Genomic DNA, 23,569 nt, shown 5'->3' with positions numbered 1-23,569 from the left:
TAAGTGCTTCTTTTGGCAGAATCAAAAGTAAAAACTGCATAATATATCTTTTTTCAAGCGATGTTTCAATGGCTGAGCCTGTAATGAGTCTGGACAGAATAGTACATATTTATTTTCAAATGAATATTAACATGCATAAGATCACTTTTACAGTTATGCAGAAAAATTATGATGTGACTGTAATCTTCTGGACTTTACTACTGAGATAATCGTGTTTACCCTTGTAAGGAATTACCAATATGTTAACATAAAGGTTTTATGATAACTTTGCAACCATTGTTCTTTTGTTGTTTCCAATGAAAATTTGATCACAGGTAACATTACATTACATTTGTAAATGACGGGCATACAATTAAAAAAGAGGTTCCCAAAGGCCAACGTACTGATCATATGAATCATATTATAATAGCTGCAAGCGAAATGAATTTTGCTCATTTGGTTCATAGATTATTTGATCAGAAAAAAATATACACACCCATACATTTTTTTGTCTATGTAATAAATCATGGTTATGTTATGATATTTCATGATCACTGATGACAAGCAATATTTGAAAAGACGTGAAATTCAATTTCGGTAATGAGTTGAATTGATGCATATATATGACAATTTTTACTTAGAGCGTCTTTTATGCCGCAATAATAGGTCTTAAAGAAACTACACTGTACCCAATTCACTACCATTCACATAGTTCTAAACATTACCTGTTTTATTTGGCACGCTTAATGATATTCTAGGTGGAACAAATTGACTAAGAGATTGAATGATGTAAGTGCATTCCCAGCCGGAAGTAAAGAAAGTGTCGTCTGCTATAGCTTGCTACAGAGACATAAGGCAGTTAGTTATACAGCCGTCCTCGTCTTTATCAGGGAGGAGGTGGGAGACTTGTTCATGTCAACCTTCACTGAAGGGATTTTTAAAGCTGCAGTTCATTTGGAGATGTGGTATGAGATTGCAGATGTACTGTCACCATTAGTCGTTGACGTGTTGACGGGAGACTGACTGTTAGCAACTTGGGGAATTATGCATATAAAACAGATTTGGTAACTTTTGTTTTGTGTGTATCTGTACATAATAAATAATATTGTCGTTTAGTTTGGATTGTGTGAACATTGATGCAAACATACATAATATTCCAGAATAAGCTACCCCTGTAGGCCGCCGGTGACTAAAAGTTTGATCAAATAATAGGTAACGTGTAAGTGTCGTATTAAGGATGACCCAGAGTGGAGAAATGAAAAAACAACGCATAAGAAAATTCAATAGAAAAACACTGAAACAAGTATGCTGAAACAGAAAAGTGTACAGAAATGTATTTAAATATAGGTGGCGAGAGGGAGTGATACTTCAGGAGTTCTTGCCTGTTAGACGAAGATTTGAAAAGAGTTCAATTTAACAATTTAACAGTAAACTCTTTCTTGGCCTAACTCGGTATGGTTTACTTTCGAAACAAAATTATAATATAATTGGACAGCGTGATTTATACTAGCTAGACAAGTAATGTAACGTGAACAAGTATAATATATTTGAATACGTCAAATAATAACTAAAGAAATGTTGTCAATGCTTTGGGAAAGGCCTGTGTAAGTCTATGTCTCCTGACTCCCCGTTCTATCAGATAATGGACAGTCTCGCCACAACACAGCTGCTGCTGAAAGGGGATATTAACAATAACACAGTGATGTTACCGGCACCTGTGCCGATCAGTGACATGACCCTTCCCCATATCATGATATGTGTGAAACTTATTCAATAACACAAGTGTAAGACATTTCCTCACACAATTCTCAATACCGACTTTCGAATTCATAAATTGATGATGACTACAATGAGTTAAAGTCAATGTGATTTGTAAGATATTTTTTATTTATTTCTTCTTTTCATATACAAATCAAGATTTTTAATTTTTGGATTCGATAACGATTTATAATTATCTACACCGGGGTAGGTACTGGGAACTCCCAGATTATACCCCCTGTGGGTATATATGTTATAACATGCACCAGAAACAACGTGAGTGTGAGTGTACAGATTAGTTGTTATCATGACATGCAGCAATGCGACCAGTATCTACAGCTATGGCGAGAATGAGCAACAATTATGTTATTAATATGTGTATGTCTAGCACGGAGTATCGGGTTAGTACGTGTGCTATCCTGGTCTCCGCGTGTTCCCGGACATTTCGCACTGCCTGTCGATGTTGCTCCATTTGTCAGCTTTTTAGCATCGATTTTCTTCGGGGAACGGTCAGTTACCATGACAACGACCTCGCCGAGCTGTTCCATTCGACCAGTGTATTATAACACCCCCTGTAATGTCCGCATTGTTTATGACATGAGTTTCCTGTTCTGGTTGTGCGATTGCGTCGTTTCCAGATGTGACAGATGGGATTGTTTCAATTTTGGGTGAGGGGCGTGTGTCATCGATTTGGCTGATCTCGTCTCACGCCCCCAGTGGCAACATGGTGTAGACGCAAGACCTAACTCCCACGTAAGTAAATAGTCAAGTTATTCCTCATTAGCCTCCAACCTTTTGTCTATGTACAGGTTAACATGGAGCCTAAAAGTAATTAGCACTCCTATGGCGTAGCAGGTGTCAGTTTGTGCCGGCGATACCGCTCGCCTACAGTATCACACACAATAACATTAACATAGCAACAGAAGCACAATGTTGTCATTTAACCCCGCGCGTCAGATTATCACCAGAACGCACAGTCAGAGAATAGTATTCAGTTGAATATAGTCTAGGCAGGCTATCACGACTTCCGTGTTTTGCAGAGATTACATGTCTTCCGTCCTTGCGGGTCAGTTTCCTCATTTTGAAGAACTTGAGGCGTTGAGGCGGTTAGTGTGTGTGTGTGTGTGTGTGTGTGTGTGTGTGTGTGTGTGTGTGTGTCCGGTAGACACGTCTGCATCACTGTACAGGAGACATGTAGTATTGTACAGTAGACATGGAGCATTGTGCAGTGGATATGTAGCATTGTATATGTAGTATTGTACAGTAGACATGAAGCATTGTACAGTAGACCTGTAGAATTGTACAGTAGACATGAAGTATTGTACAGTAGACACGGAGCATTGTACAGTAGACATGTAGAATTGTACAGTAGACATGAAGTATTGTACAGTAGACATAAAGCATTGTACAGTAGACATGGATCATTGTACAGTAGACATGGATCATTGTACAGTAGACATGAAGTACTGTACTGTAGACATGAAGCATTGTACAGTAGACATGAAGTATTGTACAGTAGACATGGATAATTGTACAGTAGACACGGAAGATTGTACAGTAGACACGGAGCGTTGTACAGTAGACATGAAGCATTGTACAGTAGACATGGACCATTGTACAATAGACATGGAACACTGTACAGTAGACATGGAGCATAGTACTGTATACATTAGCATTGTACAGTAGACACGGAGCATTGTACAGTAGACATGGGTCATTGCACAATAGACATGGAACGTTGTACAGTAGATATGGAGCAAAGTACTGTAAACATTAGCATTGTACAGTAGACATGTAGAATTGTACAGTAGACATGAAGCATTGTACAGTAGACATTAGCATTGTACATTAAACATTAGCATTGTTCAGTAGATATAGAGTATTGTCCAGTAGACATGTAAAATTGTACAGAAGCCATGAAGTATTGTACAGTAGAATCGGAGCATTGTACATTAGACATGTAAAAATGTACAGTATATATGGAGCATTGTACAGTAGACATGGAGCATAGTACAGTAGACATGGAGCATAGTAATGTATGCATTAGCATTGTACAGTAGACATGTAGAATTGTACAGTAGACATGAAGCATTGTACAGTAGACAATAGCATTGTACAGTAGACACAGAGCATTGTGCAGTAGACATGGATCATTGTACAGTAGACATGGATCATTGTACAGCAGACATTAACATTGTACAGTAGACATGAAGCATTGTACTGTAGACATGAAGCATTGTACAGTAGATATGGGGCCTTGTACAGTAGACACGGAGCATTGTGCAGTAGACATGGATCATTGTACAGTAGACATGGAGCACTATACAGTAGACATTAGCATTGTACAGTAGACACGGAGCATTGTACACTAGACATGGAACATTGTACAGTAGACATTAGCATTGTACATTAAACATTAGCATTGTTCAGTAGATATAGAGTATTGGACAGTAGACATGGAGCATTGTACATAGACATCGATCATTGTACAGTAGATATGGTGCACTGTACAGTAGACGTGGAGCATTGTACAGTAGACATTAGCATTGTACAGTTGACATGGATCATTGTACAGTAGACACGGAGCATTGTGCAGTAGACATGGATCATTGTACAGTAGACATGGAACATTGTACAGTAGACATTAGCATTGTACAGTAGACATGAAGCATTGTACTGTAGACATGAAGCATTGTACAGTAGATATGGGGCCTTGTACAGTAGACATTAGCATTGTGCAGTAGACATGGATCATTGTACAGTAGACATGGATCATTGTACAGTAGACATGGATCACTATACAGTAGACATTAGCATTGTACAGTAGACACGGAGCATTGCACACTAGACATGGAACATTGTACAGTAGACATTAGCATTGTACATTAAACATTAGCATTGTTCAGTAGATATAGAGTATTGGACAGTAGACATGGAGCATTGTACATAGACATCGATCATTGTACAGTAGATATGGTGCACTGTACAGTAGACGTAGAGCATTGTACAGTAGACATTAGCATTGTTCAGTAGACATGAAGCATTGTACAGTAGATATGGGGCACTGTACAGTGGACATCGATCATTGTACAGTAGACATGGAGCACTGTACAGTAGACATCGATCATTGTACAGTAGACATGGAGCATTGTTCAGTAGACAAGAAGCATTGTACAGTAGATATGGAGGACTGTACAGTAGACATTAGCATTGTACAGCAGACATTAGCATTGTACATTAGACATGAAGCACTGTACAGTAGACGTGTAGCATTGTACAGTAGACATCGAGCATTGTACAGTAGGCGTATTTACTGTCTTTCCAGCTACACGTGATGTACAGTAATAATTGTCGCCTTTATTGTCTAGTTTCTATTGAATCTCGAGCCTGTCCAACATACCATAATTCTGTCACAACTAAAACTTCCAACATGTCTTCTATAATTAAATCCCCTATTTTCTTATGGAGAATCGTTATGAATGGCGCGAAGCGTTTCTGGCAATGAAGCGGTGAACAGCTGTCCTATTACATTTTAGTTAAGGAGCTGTCAGCTGTGACCATCAGGAACGACAATATAGCTGTAGAATACCGCATTCAAGTCACAAGTCGATTAATTGAAGGCCGTGATAATTATCATTTCCAATAGCTCAAACAGATGATAATGCAACAGGAATAGTATTCATAGTATTGACCATTTACATGTTTCAGTTAGTCTCCTGTCACAGTCTAAACCGGGTGCATTATGATCTACATACATACGAATTGAAGGGCGACGTCTGATGTCTGCCTGTTTTACCATGCAACAGCTATCACGTAAACCAACTGTAATGGCTAGGTTTCTGTGACCTGTTTAACAATAGCCACGGTGTGATTACTGGAGCGCTACATGTTCTATTATTCAGATGTAAAAGATATAGAAGTTTTATCCTGAAGTCATTATGTAAAGTAGGCTCCTCACCACATGCACATTCCCCACCCCTTTTGAAAATCACATATGAATAGAAGTATAACGTATACGTTACCTGTCATCATTCACAAACAGGTTATTTAGACTTTTACACACACACACACACACACACACACACACACACACACACACACCCACTCCACACACCCCCCCCCCCCCCCCCCACCCCACCCCCACCCCCCACCCCACACACACACACCCACACACCCAACAACAACTACCACCCCCTGGATACTGAATCAATACATGCCTGCGTGCAGCCTTATAGACCTTCAAGCATTGACTGGTATTATCGTGATGCTGTGTGACGCGTACACGTTGTAGATGACGCTCACATCACAAGGCTGTCGGACGCTTAACATGCGCTGGAGACAGGCTACGCGACACCCAGGTACAAACAAGGCGTAGTTGTAAGCTAATTGTGAGGCGGGATCAGGTGTCGAGGTGTACACTTAAACCTCGGGGAAAATCCGGTCTTAAATTTCTGTCTAAGGCCAGGAGTGGGATCAGGGCGTGTGATAGACCTACACGTGGCCGCTTCATCAGGCTGCTGGGCGTATTGACCACATTCCATCATGGGGGAGTAGGTATTGATGATGTTGCTGTATATCCTCTATTATGTCAATGAGAGCGGTAGAGGACACTGACAATGTTGTTGTATATCTTGCATTCTGTCAGTGAGAGTGGTAGAGGACAGCTACAATGTTGTTATATATCTTGTATTCTGTCAGTGAGAGCGGTAGAGGACACTGACATTGTTGTTGTATATCTTGTATTCTGTTACCAGAGACGGGGACAGCTGACACTGACAATGTTGTTGTATATCTTGTATTCTGTCAGTGAGAGCAGTAGAGGACACTGACATTGTTGTTGTATATCTTGTATTCTGTTCCCAGAGACGGTGACAGGTGACACTGACAATGTTGTTGTATATCTTGTATTCTGTCAGTGAGAGCGGTAGGGGACACTGACAATGTTGTTGTATATCTTGTATTCTGTTCCCAGAGACGGTGACAGGTGACACTGACAATGTTGTTGCATATCTTGTATTCTGTCCGTGAGAGCGGTAGAGGACACTGACAATAATGTTGTTGTATATCTTGTATTCTGTTCCCAGAGACGGTGACAGGTGACACTGACAATGTTGTTGTATATCTTGTATTCTGTTCCCAGAGACGGTGACAGGTGACACTGACAATAATGTTATTGTATATCTTGTATTCTGTTCCCAGAGACGGTGACAGGTGACACTGACAATGTTGTTGTATATCTTGTATTCTGTTCCCAGAGACGGTGACAGGTGACACTGACAATGTTGTTGTATATCTTGTATTCAGTACTCAGTAATTAAAATTCCCATAATAGATTGGAGATGTGGCTCTGACTCGGATGTTGGTCATTTTACGTACGTAGGTCATAATGGGACTAGTGTCATTGATTATGTCACATGTTCACCACACCATTTTCATTGCTGTACTGACTTAATTATCACATCTAACTGTCACCGTCAGTCTACAATCAGCAGATGTCACATTTCCCAGACATTTAGGTAACAAAGCTAGTAATACAGTCGATTGCTTCAAGTTTGTGTGGGACAATGATAAGAACGAGCAATTTCATGATGCTTTTTACTCTGATATTGTACAAGAATTACTTCACAGATCAATGGAAGTGACATTAACTGATATTAATGAAAGTGTTCAATGTTTGGTTGAAGCATTGCGTAAGTCTGGTATGTGTATGAGAAGGAAAGTTGGTCGAAGTATTACAGATAAGAAATGGTTTGGTATTAAGTGTGAATTCCTCAAAAAGGAAAGATGTAGGTGCTTAAATTTAATTAGGAAACTCATAGATGCAGTATCCTTATCAATTTACGACCAGGCTATAATACGTATGATAGTACATGCAGAAGTAAAAACAAGCGAATACAAGGTGAGACAGCAAGAAAAACAGAAAGTAGCATGAATGATCAAAAAATGTTCTGGTCTACTCTCAAACACTTGAATGGTAAAAGACAGGTTTATAAAAATGACATAAACATAGATACCTGGTATTAATATTTCAGAGACTTATTTTCTTTTGACAATAACAGTGAAGATTTGCAGTAAGACATCGAAATAGACTATGAGGAGGCTAGTTTAGTAGCTGATCTGTTAAATTTTCCTACTTCAAGAGAAGAAATCACTTCAGTATACACAGATTGAAAAAAAGAAAAGTCTCCTGGTATTGACAACGTAATACCCGATTTTTTTTTAGAATTCATCAGATATAATTGTCCCATATTTAGGAGTCTTGTTTAATGCTATTATGGAAAAATCCAATTTTCCCAAAGATTGGCCAGTGGTCATTATCATTCCTCTTCACAAACAAGGTAATGTAAATGATACCAATAACTACAGAGGCATCACATTATTAAGCATACTGAGTAAAATATTCTTAGACATCATTAATAGAAGATTAGTATTTGGGGCTGAATCATTTAAGAAAATAGATCAGGCGAAAGCTGGTTTTAGAGAGGGGTACTCAACTATAGACAACATTTGTGTGTTACATTCCTTAATTCAACGTTATTTGTCAAGTAAAGGAGGAAAACTTAATGCACTCTTTGTAGATTTTTCTGAAGCTTTTAACTCAGTTAATCGTGATAAACTTTGTGCCTTGCTTAAATTACGAAGAGTAAGGAGCAAGATGTTGAAACTAGTATCAAGTATCTGTAAACAAGGAAAGGCTTGTGTAAGAAGTAATGGTAAGTATTCAGAAGATTTGGAATGAAATGTAGGCGTTCGACAAGGATGTATATTAAGTCCTTTTCTCTTTACTTTCTTTATTAATGAGCGGGCAGAAGAAATACTAAACAATTGTAAAGGTGGTACACAGCTACACCCAGATATTGTTTAAATAGTTTTGCTTCTGTTTGCCGATGATGTCGTAATGATTTCGAGTACTGAACCGGACTTCAAAGTCAGATAGATGTGCTGGAGTAATTTTGTGAATAATTTGGTTTAAGTGTTAACACAAAAGACCAAAATTATTGTATTTAAAAACGGTGGTATGTTATCAAAAATGGAGAAATGGTTGTACAAGGACAGTTATCTGGACGTAGTTACAAGCTATAAATATTTGGGAGTACATTTTTCTATTAAACTATCTTGCAATTTTCATTCAATACAGGCTGCAACACAATCAAAGAAAATTCTCTTTGGGATACTTAAACGTCTCAGATCTACTGAGAGTGTAAATTGTAATCTATTTTTTTTAATTTTTGACACAAAAATAAAGCCAACTCTACTATATGGGGCTGAGGTTTGGGGAGTACATCAGCTAGAATTGGTTGAAAGGGCCATGTATATGCATGCAAAAGATATTTAGGAGTAAAGATAAATACCCCCAATGTAGTTGTGCATGGTGAATGTGGCAGGTCTCCATTATATATAAATGCACAAATTAAAGTCATAAAGTACTGGTTAAGGCTATAACGGATGCCAACTGACAGGAACCCAAGGAAGTGTTATGAAATGATGGTATTGTATGACAAAAATGGAAAGCAAAAGTGGGTTTCTTCAGTTAAAAAGTTCATAAATGATTTAGGCTTTGGTTATGCTTGGCAAAGTCAAAATGGAGATTGTACTGAACATTTTGTGAGTGAGTGACTATGGTTTTACGCCGCTTTTAGCAATATTCTAGCAACATAACTTCACACATTGTACCCATGTCGGGATTCGAACCCGGGTCTTCGGCGTGACGAGCGAACGCTTTAACCACTTTACTTTAGTTTGTTTAAAACACATTTTATAATCGCAGAATATCTTTTGAAACCACTCTTGTACAAATATAGAATTGCATTTTCTAGATTCAGATGTTCATCACATGAATTAACTATTGAAACGGGAAGATATTTCAAAATCCCAAAGGAAATTAGATTATGTAAAATGTGTAATCTACAGCTAATAGAGGGTGACTACCATTTTGTTCTCATTTGTCCATTTTATCCGAATTTACGAATTATATACCTACATCCATCAATGTACACATTTTCGAATATATATAAGTTTAATGAATTGATGTCTTCTACAAATATCAATGTACTGAAGTATTTGACTGCGTATATATTCCATGCAATGAATTTTAGAAATGATAATCACTTAAATAAGTAGAAATCAATATGTCCACCCACTATCCACAAATATATGTACTATAGGCGTATGGCCTTTCAGCACTTGTGAAATAAAGATTAATTGATATCTTGTATTGTGTTCCCAGGGTGGGTGACAGTGATGTGGTGGCGCGGGTCCAGGACGTTAATGATGGTGTTGCTGCTAGCAGTGGTGTGTTACACGTCCATACGACTTGTCAGCGTCACGATGGAGCTAGAGAATGTGCGGCGAGGTCACAAGGTCACCTTGGTCGACAACAGTCGCCCTGTCGGCTTCGTCCCTGTGCCACACAATTCCACCAACAGTACCGGCTATAAATACACTTTCAAATACTCCAGTTTTCCCCAATATAAAGACTTTCCTATAGACTGCCGACGTATGTTCGAGGGAGACATGGTGGCCTGTGAAAAGGCTGGCGAGATCAGGAAGAACGTGGCATACAAACTACCCTCTGACCATGATGTCTACAAGGAAGCCATCTTCTGTGAAAGCTTTATTGCTAGACATGGCTATGGGAGTTCCCCAGTGTCCGAGGAGGAGAAGGCGTTTCCTATCGCCTACAGCATATTGTTGTACAAAGACGTGGCCCAGGTGAACCTCCTCCTGAAAGCCATCTATAGATCTCACAACGTGTACTGCCTACATGTTGATGGTAAAAGTGACCAAAGCGTTCATCTTGCTGCCAAAGCTGTGTCAGATTGTTTGAAGAATGTGTTTATTGTTTCCAAGACAGAGTCGGTGGTGTATGCCGGTTTTACTCGTCTCCAGGCTGATATAAACTGTATGGCAGATCTCACAGCATCGCCTGTTGATTGGAAGTATTTCATAAACCTTCCGAGTCAGCAATATCCATTGAAAACGAATGCGGAGATCGTGAAAATATTAAAGATTTACAATGGCTCTAATGATATTGAAGGCATTACCGGGGCTAGAATGCTCAGCGAGCGATTTGTCTACAAACATGTGTATATCAAAAAGACCAATTCAAAAATATTGATAAAGAGAACAGAAGAGAAGAACCCCCCAGCACCTCACAACATTACAACAGTGAAGGGGAGCGCATACGGAGTGTTTTCAAGAGCTTTTGTGGATTTTATTTTGAATGACATTCGGGCCAGGGACCTGCTACAGTGGAGCAAGGGTGTTTTAAGTCCAGACGAATACTACTGGGCAACGCTACATCACAGCGCTATTCTAAACCCCCCTGGAGGGTACACAGGTGAGATTCGCTGGTGTTATCCAGCTGAGACGGAGAGACAGTGATTTAGAAGTCTACAGTGTATTACATTACTACCTGGATAGGTTAGAAGTCTACAGTATACAACATAACTATCTGTATAGCTAGAAGTCTACAGTGTATTTATTACCTTACTACCCAGATAGGCTAGAAGCCGAAAGTGTATTACATTACTACCCGAAGAGGCTAAAAGTCTACAGTATATTACATTACTACCTATATAGGCTAGAAGTGCATGGCATTTCTACCTGGAAAGGCTAGAATTTTACAGTATATTACACTACTACCTGGCTAGGCTAGAAGTATAGACTGTATTACATTACTAGGTTACACGGGTGAGCCTCCCTAGTGTTATCTAGCTGAGACGGACAGACAGTGATATTGAATTCTACAGTGTATTACATAACTACCTGGATAGGCTAGAACTGTGCAGAGTATTTACATTAATATCCAGATCGGTTAGAAGTTTACAGTGTATTACATTGCTGCCCTAATGAGCCAGAAGTCTACATCGCATTACAATACTACCCTGATAGGATATAAGTCTATAGAATATTACATTACTACACGGATAAGCTAGATGTCTACAGTGTATTACATTACTACCTGGACAGGCTAGATGTCTGGAGTGTATTACATACTACCTGCGCAGGCTAGAAGTCTACAGTATATTACATTACTACATGGATATGCTAAAAGTCTACAGTGTATTACAATACTACCCGAATAGGCTTGAAGTCTACAGTATATTACATTACTACATGGATAGGCTAAAAGTCTACATTGTATTACAATACTACCCGAATAGGCTTGAAGTCTACAGTATGTTACATTACTACATGGATAGGGTAGAAATCTGCAGTGTATTACATTACTGCTTGGATAGGCTAGAAGTATAGACTGGATTACATTGCTAGGGTACACAGGTGAGCATCCCTAGTGTTATCTAGCTGAGACGGACAGACAGTGATTTAGAAGTATATGGTGTGTTACATTACTGCTCGACAGGCTAGATGTCTACAGAATATTACACAAACACGTGGATAGGTTAGATATCTACAGTGTATTACATTACTACCCTAATAAAACCGAAGTCTACATGTATTACATTACTACCCTGATAGAATAGAAGTCTATAAATATTACATTACTACACGGATAAGCTAGATGTCTACAGTGTGTTACATTACTACCTGGATAGGCTAGAAGTCTACAGTATATTACATTACTACCTGGATAAGCTAGAAGTCTACAATGCATTATATTACTACCTTGATAGGATAGAAGTCTATAGAATATTCCATAAATACGTGGATATGTTTGCTGTCTATAGAGTATTACATTATTTGCTGGATAGTCTAGAAGTCTAGAGTGTATTACATTACTTCCTGGACAGGTTAGATGTCTACAATATATTACATTACTGCCCGGATAGGCTAGACTTCCACAGTATATTACATTACTACCTGGATAGGCTAGAAGTTTACAGAGTATTACATTACTACCTGGATAATCTGGAAGTCTAGAGTGTATTACACTACTTCCTGGACAGGCTAAAAGTCTACAACATATTACATTACTACCTGGTGGCTAGAATTCTACAGTATATTACATTGATACCCCAAATAAGCCCGAAGTCTACCCTGTATTACAGTACTACCCGAATAGGCTAGACGTCTAGTTCGTATTACATTACTATCCAGATAGGCTAGAAGTCTACAGAGTATTACATTACTACCTGGATAGCCTAGAAGTCTACGGTATTTTACATTACTACCTGGATAGGCTAGAAGTCGACAGTATTTTACATTATTACCTGGATAGGTTGGGAGTCCACTGTATATTACATTATTACCTGGATAGGTTGGAAGTCCACTGTATATTACATTACTACCTGGATATACTAGAATTCTACAGAATATTACACAACTGCCTGGATGGGCTAAGTATAAACTGTATTACATTACTAAGGTACACAGGCCAGTTTCCCTAGTATTATCTAGCTGAGACGGACAGACATTAACTTAGAAGTCTACAGTGTATTACATTACTATCCAGATAGGATAGAAGTCTACAGTGTATTACATTACTATCCAGATAGGCTAGAAGTCTTCACTGTAATACATTACGACCCATGTAAGCTACAGTCTTTACTGCATTACAATACGACCCATGTAAGCTACAGTCTTTACTGCATTACATTACGACCCATGTAAGCTACAGTCTTTACTGTATTAGACTACGATCCATGTAAGCTACAGTCTTTACTGTATTACATTACGACCCATGTAAGCTACAGTCTTTACTGTATTACATTACGACCTATGTAAGCTACAGTCTTTACTGTATTACATTACGACCCATGTAAGCTACAGTCTTTACTGTATTACATTACGACCCATGTAAGCTACAGTCTTTACTGAATAACATTACGACCTATGTAAGCTACAGTCTTTACTGCATTACATTACGACCCATGTAAGCTACAGGCTTTACTGTATTACATTACGACCCATGTAAGCTACAGTCTTCACTGTATTACATTACGACCCATGCAAGATACAGCCTTTACTGTATTACATTACGACCCATGTAAGCTACAGTCTTTACTGTATTACATTACGACCCATGTAAGCTACAGTCTTTACTGAATAACATTACGACCTATGTAAGCTACAGTCTTTACTGTATTACATTACGACCCATGTAAGCTACAGTCTTTACTGAATAACATTACGACCTATGTAAGCTACAGTCTTTACTGCATTACATTACGACCCATGTAAGCTACAGGCTTTACTGTATTACATTACGACCCTCGCCCAATGATTGCTAAGCTACACTCGTCTGACGACAAAGTTCGTACATTGAAAGCGAGACCCACATTCAAGGAAGGGGGACTCGGAATTTCTAGTGACCTAACGTCACGTCAACGTCAACAGCTTCAGGCACTTAAGGGAACAAACACTTTCGGGTATTTCAAAGATGGTCGTTTGGTAACAAAACCCCGCACCATGGAAACAACATCAACAACGTTTAGCACTTCAAACACGACACGAGGAAGCCGATCTTTTCATAGAAGAACGGATGGAACAACAGTGTCACATGCTTCTATCAGCTAGGATATCGGCCGAGGCCCGGATAGTTTTTCACAAGATCCTAACACTATCAACACCGGTGTTACGTTAAACGCTGATTGTCCAAGCGAAACATTCACCTTTCTAAGTTGGAATATTAATGGACTTCGAAACAAAATTGATGATGCTGATTTTATATCATACCTACAACAATTTAAAATAGCATGTCTTGTGGAAACTTTTGTCGACTGTAGTTTTGATAATAGCTGGTTAGTTGGTTATGATATCTATTATAGTCCAGCAATAAAATTATCTGACTACGGAAGGCTGTCAGGTGGTATTTGTGTATGTGTCCATCAATCCGTCAGTAAATTTTGTAAGTTAATTAAATCAGATGTAGATAATCTCCTGTGCTTGAACATATCAAAAGTGTTACTTACAATTGACAAGAACGTAAACTTGCTATGTACATACATACCACCAGCTGGTTCGCCGTATTATAACCATGCGGTCTCAAATTGTTGTATTGATCATCTTGAAGAGTTTATGTTAGATAATCAGTCGCAGCTTAAAGATTCTATCAGTGTAGTCTGTGGAGATATGAATGCTCGTACTGGTCAACAAAACAATCCTCTAGTCGATATACAAAACGATTTTGTTCATAGTAACTGTTCATACCCAGAAGATGAAAACGTATGTGTTGGAGATCGGAAATCCCATGACACCGTTATAAATAAATTTGGTCAGATACTGCTAGATATGTTGTATACATTTCAGTTGTTCATTGTCAATGGGAGAGTGTATGGGGATACCCTTGGAGAATTTACCTATTGTGGAAACCAAGGTGCGAGCGTTAATGATTATTTTATATGTTCCCCCGATTTCTTCGATTATATTAAGATGTTGAATATTGGCGATCGTCTAGAATCTGATCATTTACCTTTGGAATTGACCTGTAAGTTCCCTCATATGAATCAAACACATACCAAATTAATATATGAGGGTGTCACTAAGAAGAAACTAATATGGAATGAAGAACTTTCGAACAACTTTCTAAGCAAACTACAAGAAAGTATAACATATTCTTCTAGATAAACTTGATAACAATATTGAGGGGGCAATTGATGACTTTGTTGAAATTATGCTAACTTCAGCAGCTTGTATGAGAAAAGAATTAAAACTGAACATGGATAAAACTAAAACTTTTAATACTGGATGTAGAATCGCAAGGCGTAACGCCCGCAAAGCGCTGCGAAGATTTAGAACAACCCGTACTAGTCTTGACAGAAAAAAATATTGCGAAAGCAGGAATAAATATAAAGGTTGCTGTCGGAAACACAAATTCGATATGCGTAGACATAGACAAGACAAACTGAAAAAGTCTATCAACGACCCTTCAGCGTTCTGGAAACAAGTACGATCTCTTAAGAATAGATCTTCTGCTACAGATAACATAACAAAGTCGCAGTGGCTTAGTCATTTTAAGAAGGTTTTTTCAAATGATGCAATATTCACTATGGCAACTGATGATATGCAAAATGATTTTAGTGAAAGCTACACGGATGTTGATGAAGTTCTGCTAGATTCACCCATTGTTGAAAACGAAATATTAGATGCGATAAATCACCTCAAGAAGGGAAAAGCAGCTGGTCCTGATGATGTAGTTATCGAAATGTTGAAGTGTTCTAAGTTTGAAGTTATGCCTTTTCTTTGCAAATGTTTTAATAAGCTATTTGAAAATGGTGTTTTCCCAAGCAATTGGTCATGTTCTATAATAATCCCCCTGCATAAAAAAGGAGACAGGAGTGACCCAGATAACTATAGAGGCATTTCATTAATGAGCATTTTAGGAAAAGTATTTACTACAATATTAAACAATAGAATTTCAAAATGGGCGACCATGCGTGATAAGATTCCTGAATTTCAAGCTGGCTTCAGAAAAAGTTATTCCACCGTAGATCATGTATTTACACTATATGCACTTATTCAAAAAACCTTGTCACGGCGTAAGCATAAACTGTATGTAGCATTTGTAGATTTTAAAAAGGCTTTTGATTCTGTCAATCGCTTTAAGCTATGGACATGTCTACGAAAAACTGGTTTACGTGGGAAAATGTTTACTATTCTAAAATCAATGTATTCTAATGTGAGATCATGTGTTCGTTGTGGGGATAGTTTAACAGATTTCTTTGATTGTCCTTTGGGCCTAAGACAAGGCTGTATTTTGAGTCCGATCTTATTTTCATTTTTCATTAATGAATTATATTACGAAATAGCTGCCAGTGGTAAACATGGTATCCAAATGTTCCCAGATTGGATAGAAATACTAATGCTACTTTTCGCAGATGATGTCATTTTAGTGTCAGATACTGTTGTCGGTCTTCAAAGGCAATTAAATATTTTAAGTACGTACACCAAAGAATGGAAATTATCCGTAAACTTGGAAAAAACTAAAATTGTGATCTTCAGAAAAGGTGGTCCAATAGCGTCGAAAGAGAGATGGTCATTCGATGGTCAGTTAGTCAATATAGTAGATCACTACACTTATTTAGGAATCTGGTTCTCACACACAATGAATTGGAAAAAATGTGCCCTTGACTTGTCCTTGCGTGCAAAGAAAGCTTTAATAAGTGTAATGTCTATTTCACATAAAGTGGGATCGATGTCACCTAATATCTTCTTTAAGCTTTTCGATACCCAGATACAACCAATTTTATTGTATGGTTCTGAAGTATGGGGATTTCAACGTTATGACTGTTTAGAGAAGGTTCATTTATTAGCATGTAAAAAGTTTCTTTGTGTCGGATCTTCTACACCAAATTGCATGGTTTATGGTGAATGTGGTAGATACCCATTATATATTAATTCTCAGATCAGATGTTTAAAATACTGGTTTAAAATTCTTCATATGCATGAACAACGTCTCCCCAAATTAGCCTATAACATGCTTCTACATTTAGATAACATGGGAAAGAATACTTGGACATCGCATATAAGAAATCTTTTATTTTCGCATGGTTTTGGTTTTATATGGCTATGTCAGTCAGTTGGAAATGTAAATATGTTTCTTAATGAATTTCGGAATCGGTCTATAAATATGTTCTACCAAGAATGGCACTCCACTTTAGAGGATAGTTCGCGTTATGAATATTACAAAACTTTCAAGACTTTACTTCAACCAGAAATATATTTATCAGTACTCACTACGGAAAACTTAAGAAAACAGTTAATTAAATATCGACTTGGTTTGTTAGACCTGTTTGTAAATGAAGGAAGAAAACTGTCCATTGAAAAAGTGAAAAGAATTTGTCCATTGTGTAAGCTAGAGATAGAAAATGAAATTCATTTTGTGTTTGTCTGTCCATTTTACAATGATCTCCGAAAGAAATATATAAAAGATTATTTAATAGCAATGTCACCGATAAACGCCTTTGTAGTTATGCTGACGACAAAGAACGAATCAAATATATTAAATCTTTCTCTTTATATTAAGCATGCATTAGCCAAAAGAAATGAATTAATCAAACAACGTGTATATCCCAATGTGTAACAAATGTAATTGTATCTACATGCGTAACTCTTTCTTGTATATGGGCCGGTGGCCTTTTGTACAATAAACTTCTTTGACTTTGACCCATGTAAGCTACAGTTTTCACTGTATTACATTACGACCCATGTAAGATACAGCCTTTACTGTATTACATTACGACCTATGTAAGCTACACCCTTTATTGTATTACATTACGACCCATGTAAGTTACAGTCTTTACTGTATTACATTACGACCCATGTAAGCTACAGCCTTTACTGTATTACATTACGACCCATGTAAGCTACAGTCTTTACTGTATAAGCTACAGTCTTTACTGCATTACATTACGACCCATGTAAGCTACAGTCTTTACTGTATTACATTACGACCCATGAAAGATACAATCTTCACTATATTACGGTACTACCCAGGTCGCATACATTCTTCACTGTATTAAATTACCCAAGCCTAAGCTGAAGACTTCGCGGTCTTACATTATTGCTGGGATAGTTACGAGCATATGTTTATTTTTACTCCATTGTCATGTAATCTATTACTCACACGCTATATATTTTTGTGTAACGAACTTCTCAAAGTAATCTATCACAATACAATAAAGTTATTACATGTTGTCAAATTGCCTGGACGTCCTTCACCTGACATGTTAACAGCTGTTGATGACTCTGTGTTGTAGGCAAGCCTGACGACAAGGACTGGTTAGCGACGTACGCATCTTGGGCACCGGAGCACTGTGCTGGGCGCCGTCTTCGAGGCGTTTGTGTCTTCACAGAAGGAGATCTATCTTTTCTTGCAACTAAACGGGCGCTGTTTGCCAACAAGTTCCTGTTGCCTGGCAGTTCAGTAGCCCTCATGTGCCTGGAACAGTGGATACACAACAAAAGTCTATCTGATCTTCCATTTGATTCTTATTATTATCAGCAACTGCCATTTGTGAAACACTAGCAACAGCGGCACCAACTACTCGCATACACAGAAAACGCGACTCAGGTGACTCCCAGATGCAGCTTAGTGGCGTCATCAGTTGACTCCCGGATATAGCTTAGTGACGTCATCAGTTGACACCTGGGACAAATGGAAATGTTTACGTAATAGTGTGATTCATAGGGATTCATAGTGATTCAAGAAGCAAGACAGCGGATCAGCGCCTGACATGGGATCCCCCCTACACCAGCAATACTTGGGTAGTGCAAGACAACGCATTAGTGTTTATCGTGGACCCCTCCCCCCCTCCCCCCCCCCCCCCCCCCCCCCACACACACACCAGCATTACTATGTAGAGCAAGACAACGCATTAGTGTTTATCGTGGACCCCCCCCCCCTCACACACACACACACACACACACACACACACACACACACACCAGCATTACTATGTAGAGCAAGACAGCGCATCCGTGTTAATCGTGGAGCCTCCCCCCCCCCTACACCACCATTACTATGTAGAGCAAGACAGCACATCAGTGTTTATCTGGTATCTCTTCTATCTCTACACTAGTTGAGATAGGGCCAGACAACTTGATACTTATCTGGTGTCTCTTCTATCTCTACACTAGTTGAGATAGGGCCAGACAACTTGATACTTACCTGGTGTCTCTTCTATCTCTACACTAGTTGAGGTAGAGCCAGACAACTTGATACTTATCTGGTGTCTCTTCTATCTCTACACTAGTTGAGGTAGAGCCAGACAACTTGATACTTATCTGGTGTCTCTTCTATCTCTACACTAGTTGAGGTAGAGCCAGACAACTTGATACTGATCTGGTGTCTCTTCTATCTCTACACTAGTTGAGGTAGAGCCAGACAACTTGATACTGATCTGGTGTCTCTTCTATCTCTACACTAGTTGAGGTAGAGCCAGACAACTTGATACTTATCTGGTGTCTCTTCTATCTCTACACTAGTTGAGGTAGAGCCAGACAACTTGATACTTATCTGGTGTCTCTTCTATCTCTACACTAGTTGAGGTAGAGACAGACAACTTGATACTTATCTGGTGTCTCTTCTATCTCTACACTAGTTGAGGTAGAGCCAGACAACTTGATACTGATCTGGTGTCTCTTCTATCTCTACACTAGTTGAGATAGAGCCAGACAACTTGATACTTATCTGGTGTCTCTTCTATCTCTACACTAGTTGAGGTAGAGCCCGACAACTTGATACTTATCTGGTGTCTCTTCTATCTCTACACTAGTTGAGGTAGAGACAGACAACTTGATACTTATCTGGTGTCTCTTCTATCTCTACACTAGTTGAGGTAGAGCAAGACAACTTGATACTTATCTGGTGTCTCTTCTATCTCTACACTAGTTGAGGTAGAGCAAGACAACTTGATACTTATCTGGTGTCTCTTCTATCTCTACACTAGTTGAGATAGGGCCAGACAACTTGATACTTATCTGGTGTCTCTTCTATCTCTACACTAGTTGAGGTAGAGCCAGACAACTTGATACTTATCTGGTGTCTCTTCTATCTCTACACTGGTTGAGATAGAGCCAGACAACTTGATACTTATCTGGTGTCTCTTCTATCTCTACACTAGTTGAGATAGGGCCAGACAACTTGATACTTATCTGGTGTCTCTTCTATCTCTACACTAGTTGAGGTAGAGCCAGACAACTTGATACTTATCTGGTGTCTCTTCTATCTCTACACTAGTTGAGGTAGAGCCAGACAACTTGATACTTATCTGGTGTCTCTTCTATCTCTACACTAGTTGAGGTAGAGCCAGACAACTTGATACTTATCTGGTGTCTCTTCTATCTCTACACTGGTTGAGATAGAGCCAGACAACTTGATACTTATCTGGTGTCTCTTCTTTCTATACACAAGTTGAGGTAGAGCCAGACATTTTGATACTTATCTGGTGTCTCTTCTATCTCTACACTAGTTGAGGTAGAGCCAGACAACTTGATACTTATCTGGTGTCTCTTCTATCTCTACACTAGTTGAGGTAGAGCCAGACAACTTGATACTGATCTGGTGTCTCTTCTATCTCTACACTAGTTGAGGTAGAGACAGACAACTTGATACTTATCTGGTGTCTCTTCTATCTCTACACTAGTTGAGGTAGAGCCAGACAACTTGATACTTATCTGGTGTCTCTTCTATCTCTACACTAGTTGAGGTAGAGCCAGACAACTTGATACTTATCTGGTGTCTCTTCTATCTCTACACTAGTTGAGGTAGAGCCAGACAACTTGATACTTATCTGGTGTCTCTTCTTTCTCTACACAAGTTGAGGTAATGTAATACAGTAAATGCTGTAGCTTACATGGGTCGTAATGCAATACAGTAAAGACTGTAGCTTACATGGGTCGTAATATAATACAGTAAAGGATTTAGCTTACATGGGTCGTAATGTAATGCAGTAAAGACTGTAGCTTACATGGGTCGTAATGCAATACAGTAAAGACTGTAGCTTACATGGGTCGTAATATAATACAGTAAAGGATGTAGCTTACATGGGTCGTAATGTAATGCAGTAAAGGATGTAGCTTACAGGGGTCGTAATGTAATACAGTAAAGACTGTAGCTTACATGGGTCGTAATGTTATACAGTAAAGGCTGTAGCTTACATAGGTCGTAATGTAATACAGTAAAGGATGTAGCTTACAGGGGTCGTAATGTAATACAGTAAAGACTGTAGCTTACATGGGTCGTAATGTAATACAGTAAAGACTGTAGCTTACATGGGTCGTAATGCAATACAGTAAAGGCTGTAGCTTACATGGGTCGTAATGTAATACAGTAAAGGCTGTAGCTTACATGGGTCGTAATGTAATACAGTAAAAACTTGATACTTATCTGGTGTCTCTTCTATCTCTACACTTGTTGAGGTAGAGCCAGACAAATTGATTCTTATCTGGTGACTCTTCTATCTCTACACTAGTTGAGATAGAGCCAGACAACTTGATACTTATCTGGTGTCTCTTCTATCTCCACACTAGTTGAGATAGAGCCAGACAACTTGATACTTATCTGGTGTCTCTTCTATCTCTACACTAGTTGAGGTAGAGACAGACAACTTGATACTTGGGTCTTTTCTGCATGTTAGAGTGTAGGATGCCTGGCACGAGTCAGGGTGACTTAGATTTAAACTGTGATAGATGATGCAACGACGTTACCAATACCACCAGCGACTTCAACGAAGCTTTCCCAACCAGTTCTTTGTAGCTTTCGTTAAAGATCCATTGAAGAAATGACCGAAGATACCCAACCACCATTAGCGCCAAAGACGACTTTGTCACGAAACACAATAATAATGTCTCTTAGCAATGGGTGGACGCCAACAAATTATCTCGAGGACTGGCATCTAAATCTTACAAATGCATTGAGATACTTCAGGTTGATCCAAACAGTACTTAGACCACGATCCCCGTAGTTAGGTGTCACCCAGTAAGAAGAAGTTTCGACAACTAGCCCATGTCCTGGAGAGGTAGAAGAGACAACCTATCCCCAACCAGAAACCAGTGAACGATTATCACAATGCTGTTTCAACTTTAGATGTACTGTGAAATATGTCATTTTGAGATGTGGAAGAAAAAAGTATGTGTATTGTGTATTTTTCTGTAGCAAATTGTTATGTATGTGCAACAAGCATCCGCCGGTCCCCGACAGTGTTTGATATGAGCGCAAGCTTAAACAAAACCGATGGGCACTATCCCTTGGCCAGGTGTTGGAGAAGCAAGAAGTACTGTCTTCTGCATCCAAACGGGGCATTCGCAGGACGTCGATGTGTTGACCAAAATAATTTACGCGAATAATACAACTACAACTACTACTAGTGCGTATTCATCGAACTTCAACTTGTCACGTCAGTTTACGCAATACCATCCACAACACGATAATACAGACAGCATTAGTTGTATTCTGAAGGTTTTAGGTCACATTCAATATAACACTAAATGGAAAAAAATCGCTCGCAGACGCTCATTTTCGGACAGGCGTGGCATTTCGTAATGTTGAATAATTGCGTAATTTTGTTGTTTTTCTGAGTGGTTGTTGTCAGCACGATGCTAAACAATGCATATGGAATCCCGTTCACGCACATGTTTTTAAACCCATTCTTGGGTAGTGATATGCATGGGGCTTGCATAAAAGTCATTTTTTGCATGGAATACATGCTTTTCTATAGTAGTTGCGTTTTTGTGACTTGATTCCATACATGTACTACAATATTGAAAACCAAACTTTACTTGCTTGAAAAATACACTAAAATATTGGTGTCGCAGGAACTTTTGTTGTTGAGGATAGTAATAGAAACAGTATGAAACTGAACCGTGATGTACATCAGTTTTTACGCTCATGTCGGCTGTGTAACACATTTCTACTCTTTGCTTTGGAGACGACCCCCCTCAATCCGGATTAAGGAAGGTACCTATATGATTGATTTCGCGTCCTAGAAGAGGATTAGTGAAAAATAAGTTGGTCACCGTCCTGCGAATGAACCCCCAAGTCGGATGTTAGCAATTCAATGCTTGTTACAGATTGTTAATTCTTATTGTCATTATTCACAATGTCAAAATGAAAGGTGACGTTTCACACATTCAGCAATGTATGCAATGTTTTGTTTGGAGGATAAACAGAACTATCAGAAAGAGTATGGAGTTGACCTCCATACATTCTCTGCCTTACATGTATCACTTCTAAATGCCTTAGTTTCAAATACTAGTATGTGTATAGCTTGTATGGTTGTCTTGGAGGCCAATTCCGGAGCGTCTGATTTCAGCACTTTCACATGGACTTCAATGCTTTCTATGAATATTATGAATTGCTCTCTCTGGGAAATGGACTAAATGTATATCTAGGAAAATTGATATTCGCAACAAAATCATTTGTTTTCTG

The 23,569-nt window shown here is 38.7% G+C and overlaps 1 protein-coding gene across 3 annotated transcripts; it reads left to right on the top strand.

Moving 5' to 3' along the window:
* The first annotated feature begins 2,284 nt into the window (after positions 1-2,284).
* LOC139469351 (N-acetyllactosaminide beta-1,6-N-acetylglucosaminyl-transferase-like) lies at positions 2,285-18,953 on the top strand. 3 transcript variants are annotated; one of them, XM_071251501.1, is made up of 3 exons: positions 2,285-2,490; positions 9,965-11,077; positions 18,399-18,953. In XM_071251501.1, the coding sequence occupies exons 2-3, from the start codon at positions 9,979-9,981 to the stop codon at positions 18,665-18,667; spliced, it is 1,368 nt and encodes a 455-aa protein (XP_071107602.1). In that variant the 5' UTR covers positions 2,285-2,490; positions 9,965-9,978; the 3' UTR covers positions 18,668-18,953. The 3 variants fall into 3 exon arrangements, with proteins under 3 accessions (XP_071107602.1, XP_071107601.1, XP_071107603.1); XM_071251500.1 differs by lacking the exon at positions 2,285-2,490 and adding an exon at positions 6,029-6,095; XM_071251502.1 differs by lacking the exon at positions 2,285-2,490 and adding an exon at positions 6,057-6,287.
* The last annotated feature ends 4,616 nt before the right edge of the window (positions 18,954-23,569 follow it).

Source organism: Haliotis cracherodii, unplaced genomic scaffold (genome assembly GCF_022045235.1).
Source record: "Haliotis cracherodii isolate W230 unplaced genomic scaffold, xgHalCrac1.p SCAF_2, whole genome shotgun sequence".
Lineage (NCBI taxonomy): Eukaryota > Metazoa > Mollusca > Gastropoda > Lepetellida > Haliotidae > Haliotis > Haliotis cracherodii.
Note: the sequence above shows the minus strand (reverse complement) of the source record. Positions and strands in the feature narration are given on the sequence as shown.

What these genes read in the sequence shown, in the direction of transcription:
- LOC139469351 (XM_071251500.1), top strand. Translation starts at nt 6,029, where the DNA reads ATGACGCTCACATCACAAGGCTGTCGGACGCTTAACATGCGCTGGAGA. An exon ending in ACAGGCTACGCGACACCCAG is followed by an intron (nt 6,096 to 9,964) that starts GTACAAACAAGG and finishes TTGTGTTCCCAG; the next exon opens with GGTGGGTGACAGTGATGTGG. An exon ending in CCCCCCTGGAGGGTACACAG is followed by an intron (nt 11,078 to 18,398) that starts GTGAGATTCGCT and finishes TCTGTGTTGTAG; the next exon opens with GCAAGCCTGACGACAAGGAC.